The sequence below is a fragment of the Suillus clintonianus genome, assembly GCF_016758775.1.
Source record: "Suillus clintonianus strain FC179 chromosome Unknown DEU56scaffold_146, whole genome shotgun sequence".
NCBI classification, from domain to species: Eukaryota; Fungi; Basidiomycota; class Agaricomycetes; order Boletales; family Suillaceae; genus Suillus; species Suillus clintonianus.
In genome coordinates, this window is record NW_024539370.1 from 18,838 (window position 1) to 37,294 (window position 18,457).

Consider the following 18,457-nt stretch of genomic DNA (forward strand, 5'->3'; position numbering starts at 1 on the left):
CGTTAGTGTGTCGAGAGAAGAAAATTAGCGTGGTTGTGCAAACACCGCCGGCTACAAGTCGTCCTCTCGCTCCCGCCAGCACAGCACGCGCCTATTCCCTTTCGGGAAGGCTGATGTAAGCCTGTGCTGCGACGGTGAATTTCCTGATGCCGAAACCCTTCTTCCGCAGGCTTGGCTAGCGCTCACCCGACTCGGAGTTGACGCCAACAATCATTTTGACTCGCGGCATGAATTGGCTACAGCTCAGATATTTCCTGAACGTCCAGGAACAGTATGCCTCACCAAGTGCCCCTTAACGGACTACTATAGAGTCGCGAGTGGACTTCATCGTCATAACGAATTCTAGACCCTTCATCGTGAGCACAGTTCTCTCCCTCAATTTCTCACAGCTTCTGTTTCCGCCCACAACGTTGCGATAATCTACGGATGGCTCTCCTAGAAGTGGTGTCCGTGTAGGGGCTTTGTGGGTTTTTGGGGTTTCGCAAGTGAATTCTCCCATCCTCTCGCGGGCTGTCGTTATGGCGCGTCATAATGCAGTTTCCATCGACATGCAATCGGTATGCTCCCCTGGTTCCCTTGGGTCCTGTTCCCTGCAAATGTAACACCACGGAGCTCATTCATATGTCGAGGTTCGGTGGACTCCGACGCGTTCTGTGAGTTTCGAAACAAATTGTCATTTAGGGATGACACAAGGCCATCTTCAAAGGTCGGTCCTGAGCTACTTTCACACTCCCCAGATGCTACCGTACCATCCATCATGGCCGCATATGGGCTACGCACAACGTCAGGGCTCCATCCAGCGAGTTATAGGATTACTGTTTCTTGCGCTGCGACTAGCGTCGGTGATACTCGTGTTTTTCTCCACCCTCCTGTCATTGATCCACGTGCTTCCAATCCCTGGCTCTGTAGGAATACTTATAACCTAGTATAGCCGCAAAATCTCCTCCTGTTGCGGATTACTCGGGATGATAATGGCGCCTCCGAAGGTCGTGGACCTCAATGGCCATCATGATTCAGCCTTTGATCGTGAGTCGATTGATGTTCATTTAACAAGCACTTGATGGTCGCGTTTAATTACACATATCGACTGTGACGTATATGTATTAGGTCCGCTATGAAATCGCGCCGGAATGTCGCCCAACGAATCAAATTCTAGCAATGACATACTGGTGGACGACGGTATGGTTTTTTGAACTGCCGAGATTGAACTGCCGATATCATTAAACAAGCATCACTTTGAGGATGTGCATCTAACACACAGCTTCTCTTGATAAGTGACGTGGCGCACGTGGTGGTTACTCGTGCTCTTGAAATCCACCGTAAGTCGACTTTTCTCTTATCTAGAGCAGCTTCAAATCCGCCGTCAGTCGTTGGGCAGCTACCATGCAACCCATCAACGCTTCGCCACATCTGAAAGATCAATTGAAGCATATTTATACAGGTCTTCGGCGTTGCTTTGCCTCATCATGTAAACATTTCATCTTCGTTGCAAGACACATTTCGAAGAACATGAAATCTTATTCCGGCACTTCAACAAACCGACCGGCCACCCGTGAACGCCCAGTATCAAATCACTCGTACAATTCTACCTCAAACTTGTTCTACTGAGGGTGAGTACTATATTCTGAAGCCGAGGACTTCGAAAGGTAATTTTTCGTGCTACAAGTCTGTACATTCCAGTTGATCATCGGTGAGCTCCAGGTGGGAAACTGCTGCGATGGTACCACCATTGGGAAATCATTGTTCCACAGTCGACAGCTTCGATGGCCCAGAAGAGACAGAAATATGAGGTTCAAATCCGAAAGGCGATACAAAGAGCACTACTTAAGCCCCAAATAGTGAGCTGCATTTTTCTCGTCACCATCCTTCGATCAGCTTGAACGTCGAATCATGTTCCAACACTATATATTCCTATGCTTTTTGGCCAGCCTTCAGATTCACGCCGTCACCATTGGGCCAGTCGCTGATCTAGTCGTTGCCAATGCTCAAGTGTCTCCAGACGGGTTCATCAAGTCGTTCGTTTTTGCTACCGTTTTCATTCTGTTTGGTTACTGAGGTCATGGCAGAGCGGTTCTTGCTGGCGGCACTCTCCCCGGGCCCATTATCGTGGGTCAGAAGGTGAGATATACTTTGCATATGCAAACTGTCAATGATCTTACGTGTTTTTAGGGGGATACATTCAAGATCAATGTCACCAATTATTTAAATGACGAAACGATGCTCACGGGCACCAGCATTGTAAGCACCAATTCATTGAAGTGTATGAGTGTCCAATGATTTCTTATCCCGGGCAGCACTGGCATGGACTATTCCAAAACCACAGCAATCAAATGGACGGCTCAGCTTTTGTTACGCAATGCCCGCTCTCTCCGGGACAGTCTTTTCTGTATGAATTCAATGGTGGCACTCAAGTAGGGACACACTGGTACCACTCTCATTATGGAGTTCGTGTCCCGATTTATTCATGTATCAGTGACTGAATGGAGTTCAGGTCCAGTACTGCGACGGTCTACGAGGCGCACTGATCATCTACGACCCACAAGACCCATACCGTTTGTCGTACGATATTGATAATGGTCAGTGAACTCGGAGAACTTGAATTGCGTTTCTCACATCTAAGCGAAGAGTCTACCGTCATCACGTTGATGGACTGGTAAGCAAACCTGATTGATCGTTTCCCGTGATTGAACCGGCTCCGACTTTGCAGGTATCACTTACCATCACCTCAAGTTCAGCGACAAGTAAATCCCGATTCGGTGCTGATCAACGGTGTCGGGAGTTATCAAGGGGGGCCTGATATGCCTTACCCCATCATCGACGTCCAGCCATACAAGCGATATCGTTTCCGTTTACTGAATATGGCGTGCAAGCCCAACTATATTTTCTCAATTGACAACCATAATCTTACGATAATCGAAGTTGACGGCCAATACGTCGAGCCGCTCGTGGTCAACTCTATCCAGATCTACGCTGCACAACGGTACTCCTTCATTCTCGAGACAAATCAGACTGTCGACAACTATTGGGTGCATGCGGATCCCAACGCAGGAACAAACTCCACGGCCATCTTGCGATATGCAGGTTCTCCCAATGTGGACCCCAAGAACAGGACGACTCCAAATTCAGCCGCTCTGAACGAGACTAGCTTACACCCTTTATATCCTCCTGCACCTTCTTTGCTTCAGCAAGACGCAGACGTCAAGCTTAATCTCGTCCTCGGGAAAAATAATACCAGTTTCAACTTCCTCATCAACGGCGTGCAGTACACGTCTCCTAGTGTTCCTGTTTTACTACAGTTATTGAGTGGTGATATGACGGCTTCGGATCTGGCACCTAATGGCACCGTATACACTCTTCCGCGGAATAAAGTCATCGAGATTTCCTGGAACCCTGATAATTCTCCAGGTCGCCCAGTGAGTCTTATATGCTCTCGATCGACAACAGACTGAAACTTTGACAGCATCCATTCCATCTGCATGGGGTACGTCTTGACATGGCATCGATGTATGCACATCCCGTCGACTAACAGATGGTTCACAGCACAGCTTCGCTGTCATCAGAAGCGCTGGAAGTAGCAACTATAACTATGTTAATCCCGTTATGCGTGATACCGTGACCACTGGTGTTGCTGGTGACTATGTAACTATCCGCTTCATCACTGATAATCCTGGGCCGTGGTTGTTGCACTGGTGAGTACCGTCCTTGACGGCTCATTGTAAGTGATGTTGATCACATTTGGGCTTTTGTGAAGCCACATCGATTGGCATCTACTTACGTGAGTTGCTTGTCCCTTTCACTGACCCTGGATAGACTTTGATTGATATTTTCGCAGCGGAATGGCGATAGTATTTGCAGAGGCTCCTCAAGATCTGGCATCGCAGCCTCTCACTAGTGAGTACCGAGCACTAGATTAGAGTGGGTCTGACAACCAGTGATAGATTCTTCGAAGCAGCTCTGTCCGATATACGATAGCCTTCCACAACAAAATTTCCCTCTCCCGCCACCAGATTCAAGTTGATTCATTTGGGTTTTCGCGAGCGCTTCCTTTTACTTGTGCAATACACCTTTGAAGCAGGAACTTTTTTAGAGGTAATTTACTAGTCGTGATAGAAATAGAGATGGAGACACAGAGATACAGGTTCGGTCGACAAGCGCACAAACATTTACGTTGCTTCTCCACGTTATGCCAAACCATCTATGTCGCAAGAACATTCCGAAGAAAATAAAACTTTATGTGGAACGAACAGTTTTCAGTGACCATGTAGTTCGTCCACATCGTCTATCGATGCTGAGGATGCCTAGCGCCCAGTGTATTCATGACATTCGTTAAAATCTAGGGGTATAAGCATATAACTAACCAATTTTACAGCGCAGACCAAATGCCAACTAGCGCACCTTCTAGATCCTCGCCACTCAAATACTATCTAACACACACTCCACAATCGCACACCGCCGCTCCTCCACAACGATCCGCACAGCTTCCGCCATCGTCTCCTCCAGCGGATCGCCCGCAGCGACACGTTTTCCCCAGGCCCACCCCCCTGTCGCAGCTACCGCTATACCCACATAGTCTGGCATGTCCGGCCCGAAGCCCACAGTGAGCTGGCTGCCAGAAACCTTGGAGCCGTGCCCCTCGGGGTGCACGCCCATCATGGAAAGCTTTGGTGATTTCCAGCCTCCATTGTTCAAAACGATCGTCAGGAAAGGCTGGCGTTTAATGCGTCCTCAGTACCATCACTCGAAAAATCAGCGAGTGACACTCACTGTTTCATACCGCCTCGCCATCCAGAACGCACTACTAGGCACCCCAAACAAGAACGTGCCATCACCTACTACACTCACTACCAGCTCGTACCCCACCCCACCGACACCCTTGCCCGCATTCACGCCTCCTAGGACCGCACCGACGCTCCCACCTAATGCCCACCCGAGTGACGAGCCTCCGGAACCCAACATGCCCGAAGGCATATCAGGATGCAGGTGTGCCCATGCAAGCGGGTAGTTACTGATCGTCTCGTTAAGGTAAAGTGTACTCGCAGGGTGCGGGACCTTATTCTCCACCGCTGTGCGCAGTGCCCCGAAGATGCGCGAGGGTGTATACGGCACATTCGGCTCGGATGTAAGCGCCTCTGCGTCACGCATGTCTGCTATGAACGCATCGTGTATCACCTGTATACTCTTAGAACGTGTGTAGAATCCTGTCGCGGCGCCTGTGCGTCCGGAGTTCAGGAGTTGGTAGAGCGTGACGTCAGCGCTGGCGCGGCAGACAAGCTCTGCTACGCCCGCGACATGCTCCATGCCGATAGTTTCTTTGAGTGGGTCGCCGGAGTCGATCACGAAGATGCGGGCGTTGTCGCTGGGGCGCTCGAAGTTGCCTTGGTTGTCCTTGTTCATTGGGATCCAGGGTACCTCTGCGTCGATGATGAGGATCACGTCTGCTGTGCTGAGCAGCGGGGTGTGTGTACCAGGCGCGAGGAAGGAAACGCCCACGAAAAAGGGATGCGAGAGGGATATGTTGGTAGCACTGGGGCAGGTCACGAATATAGGGATAGCCATCAGCCGGGAAAGCATCTCCAGGGCGGCGACGGCTGCAGGATTCCGCCCAATGTGTGACGTGATGATAAGCGGGTTGTTTGCGCGAGCCAGGGCATCGCCAATAACGTTCACGGCTGCAAGTGCGGTAAGCGAGGTCCGAGTGTTCTCACTTACTATGGTACTTTACCTGAGGGGGAGAGCCCACTTGGCTCGATTGAAGGCCATCTATAGAGAGATGCTGGAGTGTTGAAGAGTGATTCATCGATCTCTTTTTCTAATACTTCTCTCCGTGCCCAGAGATATACTGGTCCTTTTGGTTCGCTTGTGGCACTGGGGTACACATCTCAGACAAATTTGACTTTGAATGAACAAAAGAAGCTCACATTTGGAGGGCACGTCTGACAAGATGAGGAACATTTTCGGGTGCGTTGATCTGTGCAGTGAAACGCATGTATTGCCTGACAATTGCAGGCTGGTCAGGTACATCTACGCATAAAGAATATGAGGTTTATCTCCAACCAATCTAAATATAGATACCTTACCTTGCATCCAATGAATCCACTCGTTCCGTGACCCCTTCAACTCTCCCTCCACAGTAGATGGTGATGCACCAGCAAACACCAGGATAGGAACTTTTCCTCTGCTCGCATTGTGGATGGCACCAGCAAGGGCCTATCACAAAGTGTTGAACGGCAATGTCTCTAGAACGCCAAGAATACGACACCAACCTGGGTTCCGACGTCAACATGCACAATGACTGCGGCGGGCCTGTTCGCAACCTGCACGAATGCCTGAGCCGCGCTCAAAGCAGCCATTTCATTTGGACAAGTGATTATCTCGACGACGGTATCGCCATGGTCGACGCGTTGACGCTCGAGGTCTTCCAGCAACGCAGGGTGATCGGAGCCCCAGTTAACAAATGCATGGGTGATGCCGACCTGTGCTAGGGTGTGTAGGAAGAGAGAAGATGTAGTGTACATCGTGGGCAACGATGGAGGGAGGAACTAGACCATGCAGCGCAGTTGTGTATATATAGTGCTGCTTATCCTGAGACCTGTGCCCGGTGACATGGGATATGATGCACTTTCCTGGATTTACGGGCCGCACAAACACAGTGTTATACAGGAGGTTGAGAACGAGCTTGAATGAGTGGGAGATGAATACACAGTGACAGATAAAAACATATGGAACTATTCAGTGGTTGACGATACATATGAACCCCACTCGATATTGACCTGATATTATTGGTCCTGTTGCCATGACCTCATGATCAAGTACGCACGCTAAAATCAAACGGGGAAAATACAAAAAGCGGTAAAAGTCACTTGTAGAAACCGAGCACCGGGGTTCAGGACTTTGTCAGAACTTCAAAGTTGTGGAGATACTCACCGTTTATCATCACGGCGGTCCAGAAGAATCTTCAATGATCGAGTAATACATCACACCCATAACCGACACGCGAGTCAGTCAGGCTCGCTCTTGCGAGTTCCATGGTGAAAAGATCGAGTCATCAACAATCCATGCAATATAATGAAGCATGTAATGGCCCAGCAGGTGCATGCTGTTGTTCATGAAAATCGCAATCAGTTCATGCCTTTTCTGGTTTAGCTACCATATTAGCGAGGTCTCATCAATTGAAGAATGACAGTATGAATTTTACGACGCAGAGATGGGGAGGATTCGTTCACGCTGGCATTGACAGCCTTGTCTGCAAGGTTTGGCTTGGGTTATATTCTCTGTGTGACGTAGCCTGGCCCGAACTCAACAAGATCTTCTGGATGACTATTCAGAAAACAGATCATTTCCTTGTGAGATAATGTAACCCACGCGATTTAGAGTTGGCCTTCAAGAACGGAAACACCCTGCAGCTCGCTGTCGACGTTTAGATTCGTTGACATACATTAGTCTTGGCGTGGTTTAGCTCCTTCGCCGCAAATAACACCTTCGGCTCCGCATCTATAGTGAGAAGGTTCAATAAGCTTTGGGTCTTAAGAGTAAATGACGTCTGAGAAGCCTACCTGAGTGACTCAGCATCACTGGCGGGCAACGCAAACTTTCTGGCAGGAGGTCCGCTTTGTAACTTGGATTCGAAGGTGTATGGACGTGCCGCGCCGCGGTAGAGAAAACACACCGTCTTCCTTGGAAACACCCTCCACTCTGGCCCATGCCAACTACACCATCGTGTGATACTTCACGTTTGGGGTTTTTTGAATGACTATCGCAATCTATCGATGGCAAAGAATCGTTTCATCAAGCACCGCTAAGCAACCACTAAATCGCTGGGTGCTTCATGATGGAAGAAGCTCTGCTGCCGCGCAAGTGTAGGAAAGGAAGAGCACTGCCAATTTGTCAGCAGGCAGTGCCAAACTTGTACCAAAACAACCGCAGGAAGAAAATGATCGAAAATGGTATGCATGACGCACTGCGGCCGCCTTTCCGTTCCGCTTATCAGGCGTGAACTCCTGATGCCTGAGCCGTGCTTCCCGTCAAACCATGTCGTTCTCACAGGGATATCAACAGCTCCCCATTGTCGACAAGGATGGTGGAGATCAGGAATCTTTGCAACGCAAGGACCCTCGCAAAAGGAGATTTCCTCTCCTCCGAGTCGTCGCTATCATCATAATTATGTGCGCTACCCTCCCTTGTGTCCGTATGATGAGGTCCAGGGGATTCTGGGCTACTTGCCATGGTCCACAGCGCAACTCTTCGACGTTGGCAAAACTGCCTTCTCACTACACTTTGCCATCTGGTGACAATATTCCATCAGTTGCGTTGGGTATGGCGCTGGTAAATTGCTAATCAAGTTGGTGTTAAACTCATTCTTGATCGTACAGGGGTATGGCAGGCCAGCAAGGGCGAAGTTGGTAATGCTGTAAAGGCATGTACTCCGCATTCGCTCAAGTACTTAAGCTCACGCGCTTTCAGACCGCTTTGACGGCCGGGTATAGACACATCGATGGAGCCTGGATTTATCGTGTGCGTGTAATTCCCTTCTCGTGACCAACCATTCTTACGGGAATGACAGAACGAAGAGGAAGTCGGACAAGCTCTTAAGCAAAGTTCCGTACCTCGTGAAGAGCTCTGGCTCACGTCAAAGGTAGTACCTTCAGTTCAATCAATCTGACCTCACACTGACTGGCAACAGCTTTGGAACAATTTCCACGCACCTGAGGACATCGAGACTGTTCTGGACCAATCACTTTCCATGCTTGGCACCGACTATCTCGACTTGTACTTGATCCACTGGTGCGGCGGTTATTCACCGACTTGAGCATTTTGCTGATGTCCAAAAAGGCCTATCGCATTCAAGAAGGAGGGCAATAATATAATGGACGAGGATCTTACTGCCGATCCATATCCTACTTGGCAGAAGCTCGAAGAGCTTGTCGACAAGGGTAAAATCAGGAACATTGGTATTAGCAAGTGAGCTACATCTTTGTCAAGTCGGACTAGTACTCACATTTCATGCGTAGCTTCAACATCAGAAGGTTTTAATGATTTATATAGTTAAGCCAATCCTGCTTAACCCCTTGTTTATAATTCAGGATCCAGAATTTGACCGCGAACAAGCTGAAGTACCAGCCAGCTGTCAATCAAGTCGAGCTTAGCTTTTGGAACCCTCAACCCGAATTATTGAAGGTATGTTTCCGGCTCAGGCATGTAGACAGCCGTGCTCGAGTTCACAAGAAATTCTTAGTGGTCGAAGGAGAACGGACTTCTTCTCGAGGCGTACTCTCCCCTTGGTAGCAACCAGCAAGTCGGAAAGTCCCTCTCTGTCCCTGAGGTACCATTTTGCGTCAAGAGAATTGGACTCCGTCGTCTAAACAGTCTCCCACAGGTAAAGGATATCGCATGCAACCTTGGGATCACCCCTGCTCAGGTTATTATCTCATGGAGCGTCCAGCGCGGTGTATGTCGAAATTTCTGCATCTTTATGTCGTATCTCACCTTTCCAAACCTCGATAGACGATCGTCCTGCCAAAGAGCGTAACGCCTTCTCGCATCGTAGAGAACCTTGAAGGTGGGAAAGTTGAAACTTTCGTAAGGCAGTGCATAGTTATTCACTCACACCTTCCAGTATTTGAAATCCCACAAGAAGACTTTGACATGTTGGAGAAAGCGGCGGCTTCGCACCCTCCGCAGAGGGTAGTCAACCCGAGCATGGGTTGGAAGTTGCCTTTCGATGTGTTCGATGGGCAGTGAAATATACGTGGGCTGGGAGAATGCAATTTGTGCTGTTGTAGTAATACCTCTAACTTCAAGTTGTTTGGCAATAGCCCAATCAATAAGCTTCCAGAAATGTTTATCACTACCCACTAGCACTGCTGGAATGCGAAAATAGTGCGAGGGAATGCGAAGACTACAGAGTGAAACCTGTTAGAACTACAGCCAACTTCAGAGACTTCCTTCTTCTGACTACCGAGACCATGGACTAGGGACTGCGCAACAATACAAATACGATGCACCAAAAAACCCACTGATTTCATTTTTCCACATCGCTTCTTTGTCCCTGAAGCTGTGATAGGAGAAGAAGCGCGTGATTACATACCACTGAAGTTAGATCGTCCACCGAGAGACTGACTGTCTCGATGGTCGGGTTCAACTGATCAAGTTACTAACCCAACACACCTGAAAATTGCCCCCCCCCCCCCCCCCCCCCAATGTCCAAGAGAATGCAGACAAAGCGCTCAAACTTGAAGTGCTGTATACCAAAGGTAGCGGTGTGGCACTAGCTCTTCGATAGCAGGACCCAGGGGCGTGCTTCTGTTTTGTTCACAAGCAAAATGAGAAAAGCAGGTACGCACATCTGTTTTTTCACAAGCAAATGAGTGAAGCAGGTACGAGGTTCATACCAAGAGTTGCTGGCTCGTTTTTTCTAGTCAGGATGGAGGGGATATATTCTGCCTAAACGCTCGTCGTGCAAACTGATCAATAAACAAAATTACCAACATTCCTACAAGCCGCCCCCATAATGGGCTAAGGGAAGCACTTAAGCTCGAAATTCTGAATAGCAAACGGAGAGGCAGCATCACACAGGCGACCTCGACAGTAGGACCCAGAGACGCACTTCTGTTTTCCAGCTCTGCAAGCAAATGAAGTAACAATAAATGAGTAGAGCAGGTGCATGCTACAGCCAAAGTCACTAACTCAGCTTTACGTGAAGGAAAAGACCAGAGGCGATAAGTTCTGCCTAAATTCTCATTGTGCAGTGTGATCCGCCAGGCATTACCATTCTTCCAAACTGAATCCTGTCAACAACACTAAGCGTTATGATCTTTCGCGATAGTATAAAAGCAAGTCACCTTCCTACTGTCCAACCCAACTCAAAGAGATCATTCCAACACCACAGCAGATCATACCACCTCGCACAAACAATGCGTTTCTCCTTCCTCACTACTGTTGTTGTTGTTGAATTGGCGTCTATAATGTCTGCCAATGCATGTAGCAGCGTGAGCGGGAAATGCAAGACCAACAGTGACTGCTGCACCAATCAAGGGTTGACCTGCGCTCAGACTAAGGTAAGATCGGTTTGCTTTGCATCCAGTTTTCACCTGGTAGCTCACCTTTTGCGCTTTTGAATATCAGAATTCGGGCAAAGTCTGCGTTTTTCATCCCAACAAGTGAGCAGGCCGATTTGCACGTAGTGACACACTGGTGAGTCATGTTTCCGCTTTCGCATTTGTACTGTTGTTGATCGAACAATACGTAGGACGCTGCTGGTTAAGAAATAGATAGGGGCGATATTGAGTTGAAGTATTTGGTCTCAGTGGAAGCAGCGGCCTAGAGCCTCACGGGACCCGGGTCGGTGATAAATTAAATGCGTATCGGCTACAAAAGAAAAATTCGAATCAGATAAACTGTCCACTTCGATTACTTGATCACTTGACAAGGCATGCAGTCGATCATACTGTTTTCAGTCTCGTTTCACCGTCGAGTTGGAGTTCGACAAGAAAAGTGAAGTGTATACATGCTTGGTCGTTTTGCGAGTGCTTGAGCGCACGTATGGGCGTGCCTTGAGGACTGGCTGCGAGTCCTAAATAAGAAAATTTATGGGTAACGTTTGGTTAGGGCTAGGAGGATGATTGGATATTCATGGCACGGACGCTGAAACTTATCTCCAGGTCACACGGCTCGATTAGGATATTCGACACCGCCACTTGGCAAATCTCAGTTCTCGTCCACAAACGATGTCCTGGGCCCTAGCCAACTCCTTGTTTCAGAATGGCCGCCTCATTGCGAGTGGATCATCAGACAGAATAGCGCGCTTATGGAATATCGAAGCAAACCTCCCAGTCGGTCCAGCCCTCCGACACGAAAGGGATGTGATCTGAATTCTGCGCAGCCTTTTCCGCTAACGGAAAACTGCTAGCCACAGGTTGCGAGGCAATGTGGCGTATGTATGGGACATGTCCATTGTGCCATACTAAAAGCAGCAGGATTTGAAGACTTCAAGTTACTAATCATGCCTGATATGAGTGTAACTCTCATGGGCATGGCGCTTCGATGAATACCATGACAATCTCTCGCTTCCAGGCTGAAAAGCCGTTAATGGACTCGGATGTACGTGACGCATTTCTCAAATATTCTGGATTATTTATATTCTAGATTGATGCTACGCAACTTGAGGACGCCCGTCAATAATGAATAGTGCTCATGTGTTTCGCCACCATGTCAGTTCTTACACTGACCTCTATGATGTTCTTGGTCCTCCGTTACGCGTCATCCTCCCAACTTCGATGAGATACCGGAGCTGCAGCGGCGCTCATGACAAAGTATCGCGGCCTCAGTCTCGTATGAGTTTCTGCGGTACTGTAGTACAGGACAAAAGTGCGTGTCCACTGTCCAGGAATTGCATATTACTCGGCGGCCTGAACGAGGACGCCTGCAGCACGCCAAGGTAGCCTATCTCTACATCCACGCCACCACCGCCATGATGGGTCCAGCAGGCACACAATCACATCTTATAATTATCGACAAACCCACATGATTGTCTTATTTGCGGTAATTTGTCTTCTGCATATCTGCCCGACATGAAGATCCACAGAGACACGGCACACAGGCAACTATTCCACCTTTTAGTCCAATTCTTTCGCCTGTGTTGTTAGCTTATCGTGAACATCATTCGCTATGATATCGGTAACTTCCTATATCTCTATCTTCTATACTGCAGCCTGCTTCAGAACGTACGCGCCACAGCCTGCGGGTCACCAGTGGCTCGAAGCAGTTCACAGACAATTTGTTTATTTCACCTTATAACACGGGTGATGATTGAACGCCCTTGATCAAGTCACTCGCCTGGCAGATTGCTAGTGTCCGTTTTTCTTGCGAGCAGAGCAGAGACAAAGTTCATATCCCAGCCTTCAACCGCACCATGGATCTGTATCACGGGTCCGTGGATTCTGGAACACTGCCCTGGGTCAGTTGCGCTCAATATTCCCTTCGCTACACTGATGCTACACATTCAACCCATCCCTGGCACGCTGCGACGGTGAAAATGTGCGGACTTGCGCTTTGTGGCAGGTCTGAAAGAACGGATGAGTTCCAGTAGCCAGCGAGCATCATGTATTACAAATGATGCGAGGAAAGTGCAATCGTCCATAAAATAGAATAATTTTGGGAAACCGAAGAGAGACGCATGATGACAGCGGCCCCTATATAGACCAGAAGAGGAAGCAGAGTACGTAGGATTAATTCCGTGTCAAGTGGTGGCTCCACGGTCTAGGAATGCTTGCAAACGAATAGCACGGGTACTAGTAGGAGATCACACCCCAGATCAGCGAGCGGGCGGATCTTCGCGACACGGTGTGTAATAACTGATATGTGTATTAGATCACACTGGTCTAAGACTAAAACAGATCGATGAAGTTGAGCTGAGGTGTGAATCGAGTGATACGAATGTGGGGTTGGGTAAACTGCACTGGCAGCGTCTTCATCAATCGATGAACGGTACATTGACTCGAATGAGCTGAACTGCTTATCCGAGCGGAACTAGCGATAGAAAGATTTCAAATACTAAATTCTTCGTGAACCGACAACCGCTTGATGGAGATGTTGGACATTGGAAATTGTACAGAAGCATTGTGGTCCAGACTCCAGAACGCTTGGTATTCGCCTCGCTGGGTCCGTCTCATCAAAGCGGATCTGTATGAGGACCTAACGACGTAATCGAATGCAGGGGTCATCTGTGAATGACGACTCGTCCGACTGGCGAAGACGTTTATATCAGTAATTATACCATGCGCAAAAAACGATTACCGGCGGCATTCCACAAGCTGGGCGTCCTAAAGCCCTATCAGGCCGCTAGTACCATAGGCCTGGCCAAAGCCGGGCCTATGAGGGCCTATCTTAAAGACAGGCCTGGCACATCACTAATGCTGGTTCCTATTTGAGAGGACTCATTATAGAGAGGCTGGATGTGATAAAGTGGGCTTCAACCGAACGCCACAACGCTCAGAAGATCCGGTAATAGCATACATTGACCCCCTCAAATCTGTGAACGGGAAAAGTGGCACTCACTGCTCGGCAAAGCGATGTAAAATGCGGCGCACCGACGTAGTTAAGCGTTGCGGAAGTATCATTGGTCTATCGTACGTGATGATCGTTGACCATAATTATCAATAGATAAACTATTGAAGTCTAGTATAGAACGTCTGCGATCTCGTAATCAATCTAGGGCAACAGGGCGGATATTGGCCCCACTGTTACGCCCCGGAGATGTAATGTCGTTATGGATCCATTGAATTGAAAGATTCCATACATACCCCTGTAGTTTGGCCTACGAGGTGACATCATACTCCAGTCAAACAAACGGCCCAGAGCGACTTGCCCGACTGCGCCAAACAAAGCTCGAGGTATATAAGGGCCTGAAATGTACGTTTTTTCTTCAGTTCACTCATCTCTATAACCAGGTTAGCGAGCAACCAACCTTGAATCTGCTACTCAGCGTTGTCTTACATTGCCCTCATACAGAAACAATGGCGTCAGAATCAGCGACCTACACAATCGCAGTCAGAACCATCGACACTACTACCAGCGAGCCTGGCTTTGTCCTCGTAGAGAAAGCTGTGTGGTTGTATGGTGGCGGGACGTGGTCCAACAAGGACTCCATCGAGACGCTCACCATGGGCGGTAGTGGCACTTCTGGTTCACTCCGCTTCAAAAGTGGCACTGGGGAAGAGTTCTTCGTGGCGCTAGGCGTCCACAACTACAAAAGGTGGTGTGACATCGTCACTGACCTTGGACCTGGAGACACATCCCTGAAGATCCTGCCCGAATATTACGTGGCTTCCAGCCCCAAGAACGAGATGCTGTGGAAGCAGCTGGATCAGATCAGTGTAAAGAGCAAGAAAGGTACTAAAGTGGCTCTGAAGTACGTCAAGGATGAAGGAACCGCCCTCGTCGTCCATATCACCATTAGTACTTCTTGAATATTTTGTGTATACGCTCACATACCGAAGGTGTTGTAGGAAGTTGGTTTGTGCGTGTAAATGGAATGTACTATTACGATGTTAACAAGAGCGATATGATGGCAGATATGCATGACTAACCATCACGTATGAAGCACTCGGATTGAAGTTGTTCGTGTTCATACTAAAGGCGATACTGTTGACACTGGATGGTTATCGCTGGCTCTGTCGAATCAGTTGACGGTAACATCCAAGGCAACTGCAAAATTGCGTGAGTATTCTGTGGGGTGGACAATTGGATATTCTTGGTCTCCGATGAACAAGTCTGGATCGCTGCTAGAGGTTGACACAAGAGCTCCCACCGCTCAAGTATCTTGAAATATATTTGTTTGCTAGATTTGACACGGGACCGACGTCATCCGATTCCTGCTCGAATTCGAAGTGAAACAAAAAATATAGCTCACTTCGTGAGAACGCGGTCAGAAAGGGTGTGGAAGTGTGACCGAAGTCGAACGCCATGGATTTGTATGATGTTATTGATCGGAAGGGCTGATAGTAGACGAAAGATAGATGTCACGTCGTCGCGTGTGGTGAAGGTGGAGAGGTAAAGGTAGAAGCACGCAATAGAAGCGGCGCTGAACCTGGGAGGCAGGAGGGTCCACGAGTCCATGACCTCCTCGTTTACCTGGCTACAAGCGCGCAGGGTACTGGCACTCCAAAGGCGACAAGGAGGGGTCTACGAGGGAATACGGCATGCAGTGAACAATGTTGCACCGCACCTGCAAATATGTGAGAGGAGTGCAGCACATTATCAAAAATGAGTGACAACCATCAACATACTCCTTTACATAGGCACGTAATCGTCCGCTTTCGATAAGCCCACCAGAAATCTTGATCAAGAGCTCGAGCGATAGAAATACACAAAAGGGGCCAGTTGCACAAACGCTGCACAAGATGCCGGGCACTAGAGGGAAATATATAAGCATGAATATGCGGCGATTGCATGGTTTTTGGACTGGCAAGCGGTAGAATAGTGATTGGACACTCCTCGGTTCGTCTAGTGCGCACCCAAACAACTATGCTCGTACATATATAACCATGTGCGATCGCGTCTCGAAGCTGATGTACTTGCGGCGCATCTACATTTACGCAGACCCTTCATCACCAGATCCATTGGGTATTCGCCGAAGGACGTTCCGCGAGACCCCATCATCCTGTAAGACAGTCTCCTGCACAATACGATATCCACGCTTCCTGGGTATCCAGTTAAAGAAAACAAACCAATATATAATGCCAAGTAAACCGATTGACAATGCCATGGCGATGTGCGACTGTATGCCAAACCGTCGATTATGCTTTACTCACACAAAAAGAGATATCGGCAACGTACCCAATATGGGAGATGTTCATAGACGTCGGATCCTGGAGACGGTGGGATCATGGGCACAATAGCAAGAAAAACGTTGGATAAGAAAAAGAACACGACGATGGACTTCCACGCTCGGAACGGAGGGCGCCAATGGTAGGATTTGAATGCAGGGGTGTACAGAAGGAGGAGGCCACCCGATATCAGTATGTTAAACATCGTCAAGGGGTATGATGCGACTAAATTGTGATTAGATGGGACGCAAGATCAAGTCATGAGGTACGTACAGTTTACGATAAAGAGATAGGCTTCACCAGGAGGAGCGGCAACCATGGTGATCATAGTAACGAGCCAATGAGTGAAGAGCCCAGCAAGGGGCGCATTGAAAGGCTTGTTGCTGGCGAAGAAAGATGAAAGTGGTAGAACACCCTCTCTACCCAACTCTTGGACGACTGTGCGATAGTCAGCACACACGATCATGTACGGGTGAATTTTAATGACTTCTGCCTTGCGCGAACAGCATGCTCATAAGGTTTCCTAGAACTGACAGTGCAATAGCAGCACTCAGGATCTGGGCTTGCACTAGATAAGACAAACACCGACTAGCAGGGATTGTCATTACTTTACTTACCCGTTCTGTAGCAGGACCGAAGAGGTTCCTGAAAAATAGAGCTCTGAAAGAGTGTCTCAGCGTGAATGTGTATTTTTGGGATAAATGAACCATACGCCGCCATGGTGCCACCTTCCAACATGTCTTGCTTGGATACAACAGCAAAATACGCGACGTTCACAAACAAATATGAGACCGCGACAAGGAGCATGGCAAGGGGTGCAGCGCGCTTGATGGTACGGATGGGATCTCGCACTTCAGATAAAACATAATTGGCATTAGAATATCCAGCGTAAGACCTGTGAAAAAGTCAGCACCTTGCTTGCGGGCGCACGACCAGATATAACCCACCAGATGACATTGTACATTCCCATGACGAATGCATTCAGGCCTATGTCACTTCCTTCCCAAAAAGACGACCACGTGAAATTGTGTGGAATATCATATCCATCGCGTACGACGAATCCCGGGACACCAGCGAGGCTGAAGAGCCCAGAAAGAGCGATGGTCAGTAACACGAAGAACTTGAATAAACATAGTGCATTCTGTATTTTCAGCCCCGAGTTCAAGAATGCACCATGGGCGATGAGGCAGAATGTCGAGCACAGAAATGCGACTACTCGAACGTTAACGATAGTAGGCTGGATTGCGAGGGCATTCAAAGTGTCTAGGAGAACCAGTCAGGAGTGATCTGACGGAAGCAGTAAAACTTACATTCTCCGACAACAAGGCTACCTGCTGATATTCGACTCTTACGGATATGAATATTATGATGATGATGATCAATTCATTCGCGGGACGAATAAGGACTCACTATAAGTAGTCCGTATGTCGCGTAGAAGCAAGTGATCATGAACCTCGGTCGGCGATAGATGTATTCCATGTAAGTCTTCTCCCCACCACTTCTCGGCAGTCCCTAGAGCAGGGCGAAATGAGGAGAGGTAACAGCAGCTGACCCGAGTCCCTGACCGTTCCAAATTCCACATAAACAGCGGTACCAGCGGATGCGACGAGTGCACCAAGTATCCACATAACGAAGGTCATTCCTACACTCCCCGATGACCGCAAGATAACGCTAGGCGCTGCAAAAACGCTGGACATGAAACATTAGCCCTCCCTCACGAAGTGTGGTTTTGTTGTAGCGAACCCTGCCCCAATCACTCTGTTGAATATGAGCATCACTGCGCTAGCGAGTCCTGAAGCGCGGTGGGTCAGCTTGATACCCCGGTGACACAAGCGATGGCAACGCCTACCGATCTGCCTCTTTGCATCAGGCACATCGTCAAACACGTCTGCATCACAGAAGAAAACGGAGATGTAAGTAAAACGATGTTCAATCTATGTGAATACCGAGCACCTACTACGGTTGGGCTCGTCTTGCACAGATGAATACACTTCCGCTGGAATGTCGTTGGTCACCTTTCGCTGGTCCTGCGCCGGTCGCAGGAGAGGCTCTGTTTCTGAAGGGCCATCCATCAGGTGAGTGGGCAGTATCCGAGTCAAAGAAGAAATTTCCGTTGCAAGAGAGTTCACTAATCA

At 48.6% G+C, this 18,457-nt stretch overlaps 5 protein-coding genes across 5 annotated transcripts; 3 read left to right on the forward strand and 2 right to left on the reverse strand.

Annotated features, from left to right (window-relative positions):
• The first annotated feature begins 1,742 nt into the window (after positions 1-1,742).
• On the forward strand, positions 1,743-4,333 carry DEU56DRAFT_143049 (laccase). Its single transcript, XM_041344753.1, has 13 exons — positions 1,743-1,838; positions 1,929-2,015; positions 2,067-2,118; positions 2,170-2,238; positions 2,295-2,444; positions 2,492-2,576; positions 2,626-2,653; positions 2,708-3,413; positions 3,461-3,481; positions 3,541-3,689; positions 3,752-3,775; positions 3,833-3,891; positions 3,939-4,333. The coding sequence occupies exons 1-13, from the start codon at positions 1,786-1,788 to the stop codon at positions 4,016-4,018; spliced, it is 1,563 nt and encodes a 520-aa protein (XP_041202157.1). The 5' UTR covers positions 1,743-1,785; the 3' UTR covers positions 4,019-4,333.
• Positions 4,334-4,413: 80 nt separating this feature from the next.
• On the reverse strand, positions 4,414-6,515 carry DEU56DRAFT_918861 (thiamine pyrophosphate enzyme, N-terminal TPP binding domain-containing protein; the record flags this gene model as incomplete). Its single annotated transcript, XM_041358183.1, has 6 exons — positions 4,414-4,707; positions 4,765-5,669; positions 5,723-5,865; positions 5,919-6,021; positions 6,078-6,207; positions 6,264-6,515. The coding sequence occupies 6 exons, from the start codon at positions 6,513-6,515 to the stop codon at positions 4,414-4,416; spliced, it is 1,827 nt and encodes a 608-aa protein (XP_041202158.1).
• A 1,437-nt stretch (positions 6,516-7,952) lies between these two features.
• DEU56DRAFT_838135 (NADP-dependent oxidoreductase domain-containing protein) lies at positions 7,953-9,887 on the forward strand. The gene is made up of 12 exons (XM_041354875.1): positions 7,953-8,311; positions 8,370-8,413; positions 8,461-8,511; positions 8,561-8,632; positions 8,681-8,781; positions 8,830-8,958; positions 9,009-9,023; positions 9,081-9,174; positions 9,233-9,319; positions 9,374-9,445; positions 9,502-9,556; positions 9,614-9,887. The coding sequence occupies exons 1-12, from the start codon at positions 8,029-8,031 to the stop codon at positions 9,736-9,738; spliced, it is 1,128 nt and encodes a 375-aa protein (XP_041202159.1). The 5' UTR covers positions 7,953-8,028; the 3' UTR covers positions 9,739-9,887.
• Positions 9,888-14,510: 4,623 nt separating this feature from the next.
• Positions 14,511-14,963, forward strand: DEU56DRAFT_918863 (lectin 2b; the record flags this gene model as incomplete). The annotated part of the gene is made up of 1 exon (XM_041358184.1): positions 14,511-14,963. The coding sequence occupies one exon, from the start codon at positions 14,511-14,513 to the stop codon at positions 14,961-14,963; it is 453 nt and encodes a 150-aa protein (XP_041202160.1).
• Positions 14,964-15,839: 876 nt separating this feature from the next.
• Positions 15,840-18,394, reverse strand: DEU56DRAFT_974882 (APC amino acid permease; the record flags this gene model as incomplete). Its single annotated transcript, XM_041359562.1, has 14 exons — positions 15,840-15,906; positions 15,963-16,273; positions 16,333-16,547; positions 16,596-16,760; positions 16,810-16,879; positions 16,940-16,982; positions 17,035-17,217; positions 17,270-17,585; positions 17,633-17,669; positions 17,733-17,834; positions 17,888-18,011; positions 18,066-18,114; positions 18,172-18,210; positions 18,280-18,394. 13 exons carry the CDS (start codon positions 18,392-18,394, stop codon positions 16,088-16,090), a joined length of 1,644 nt encoding a protein of 547 aa, XP_041202161.1. The 3' UTR covers positions 15,840-15,906; positions 15,963-16,087.
• Positions 18,395-18,457: the final 63 nt, after the last annotated feature.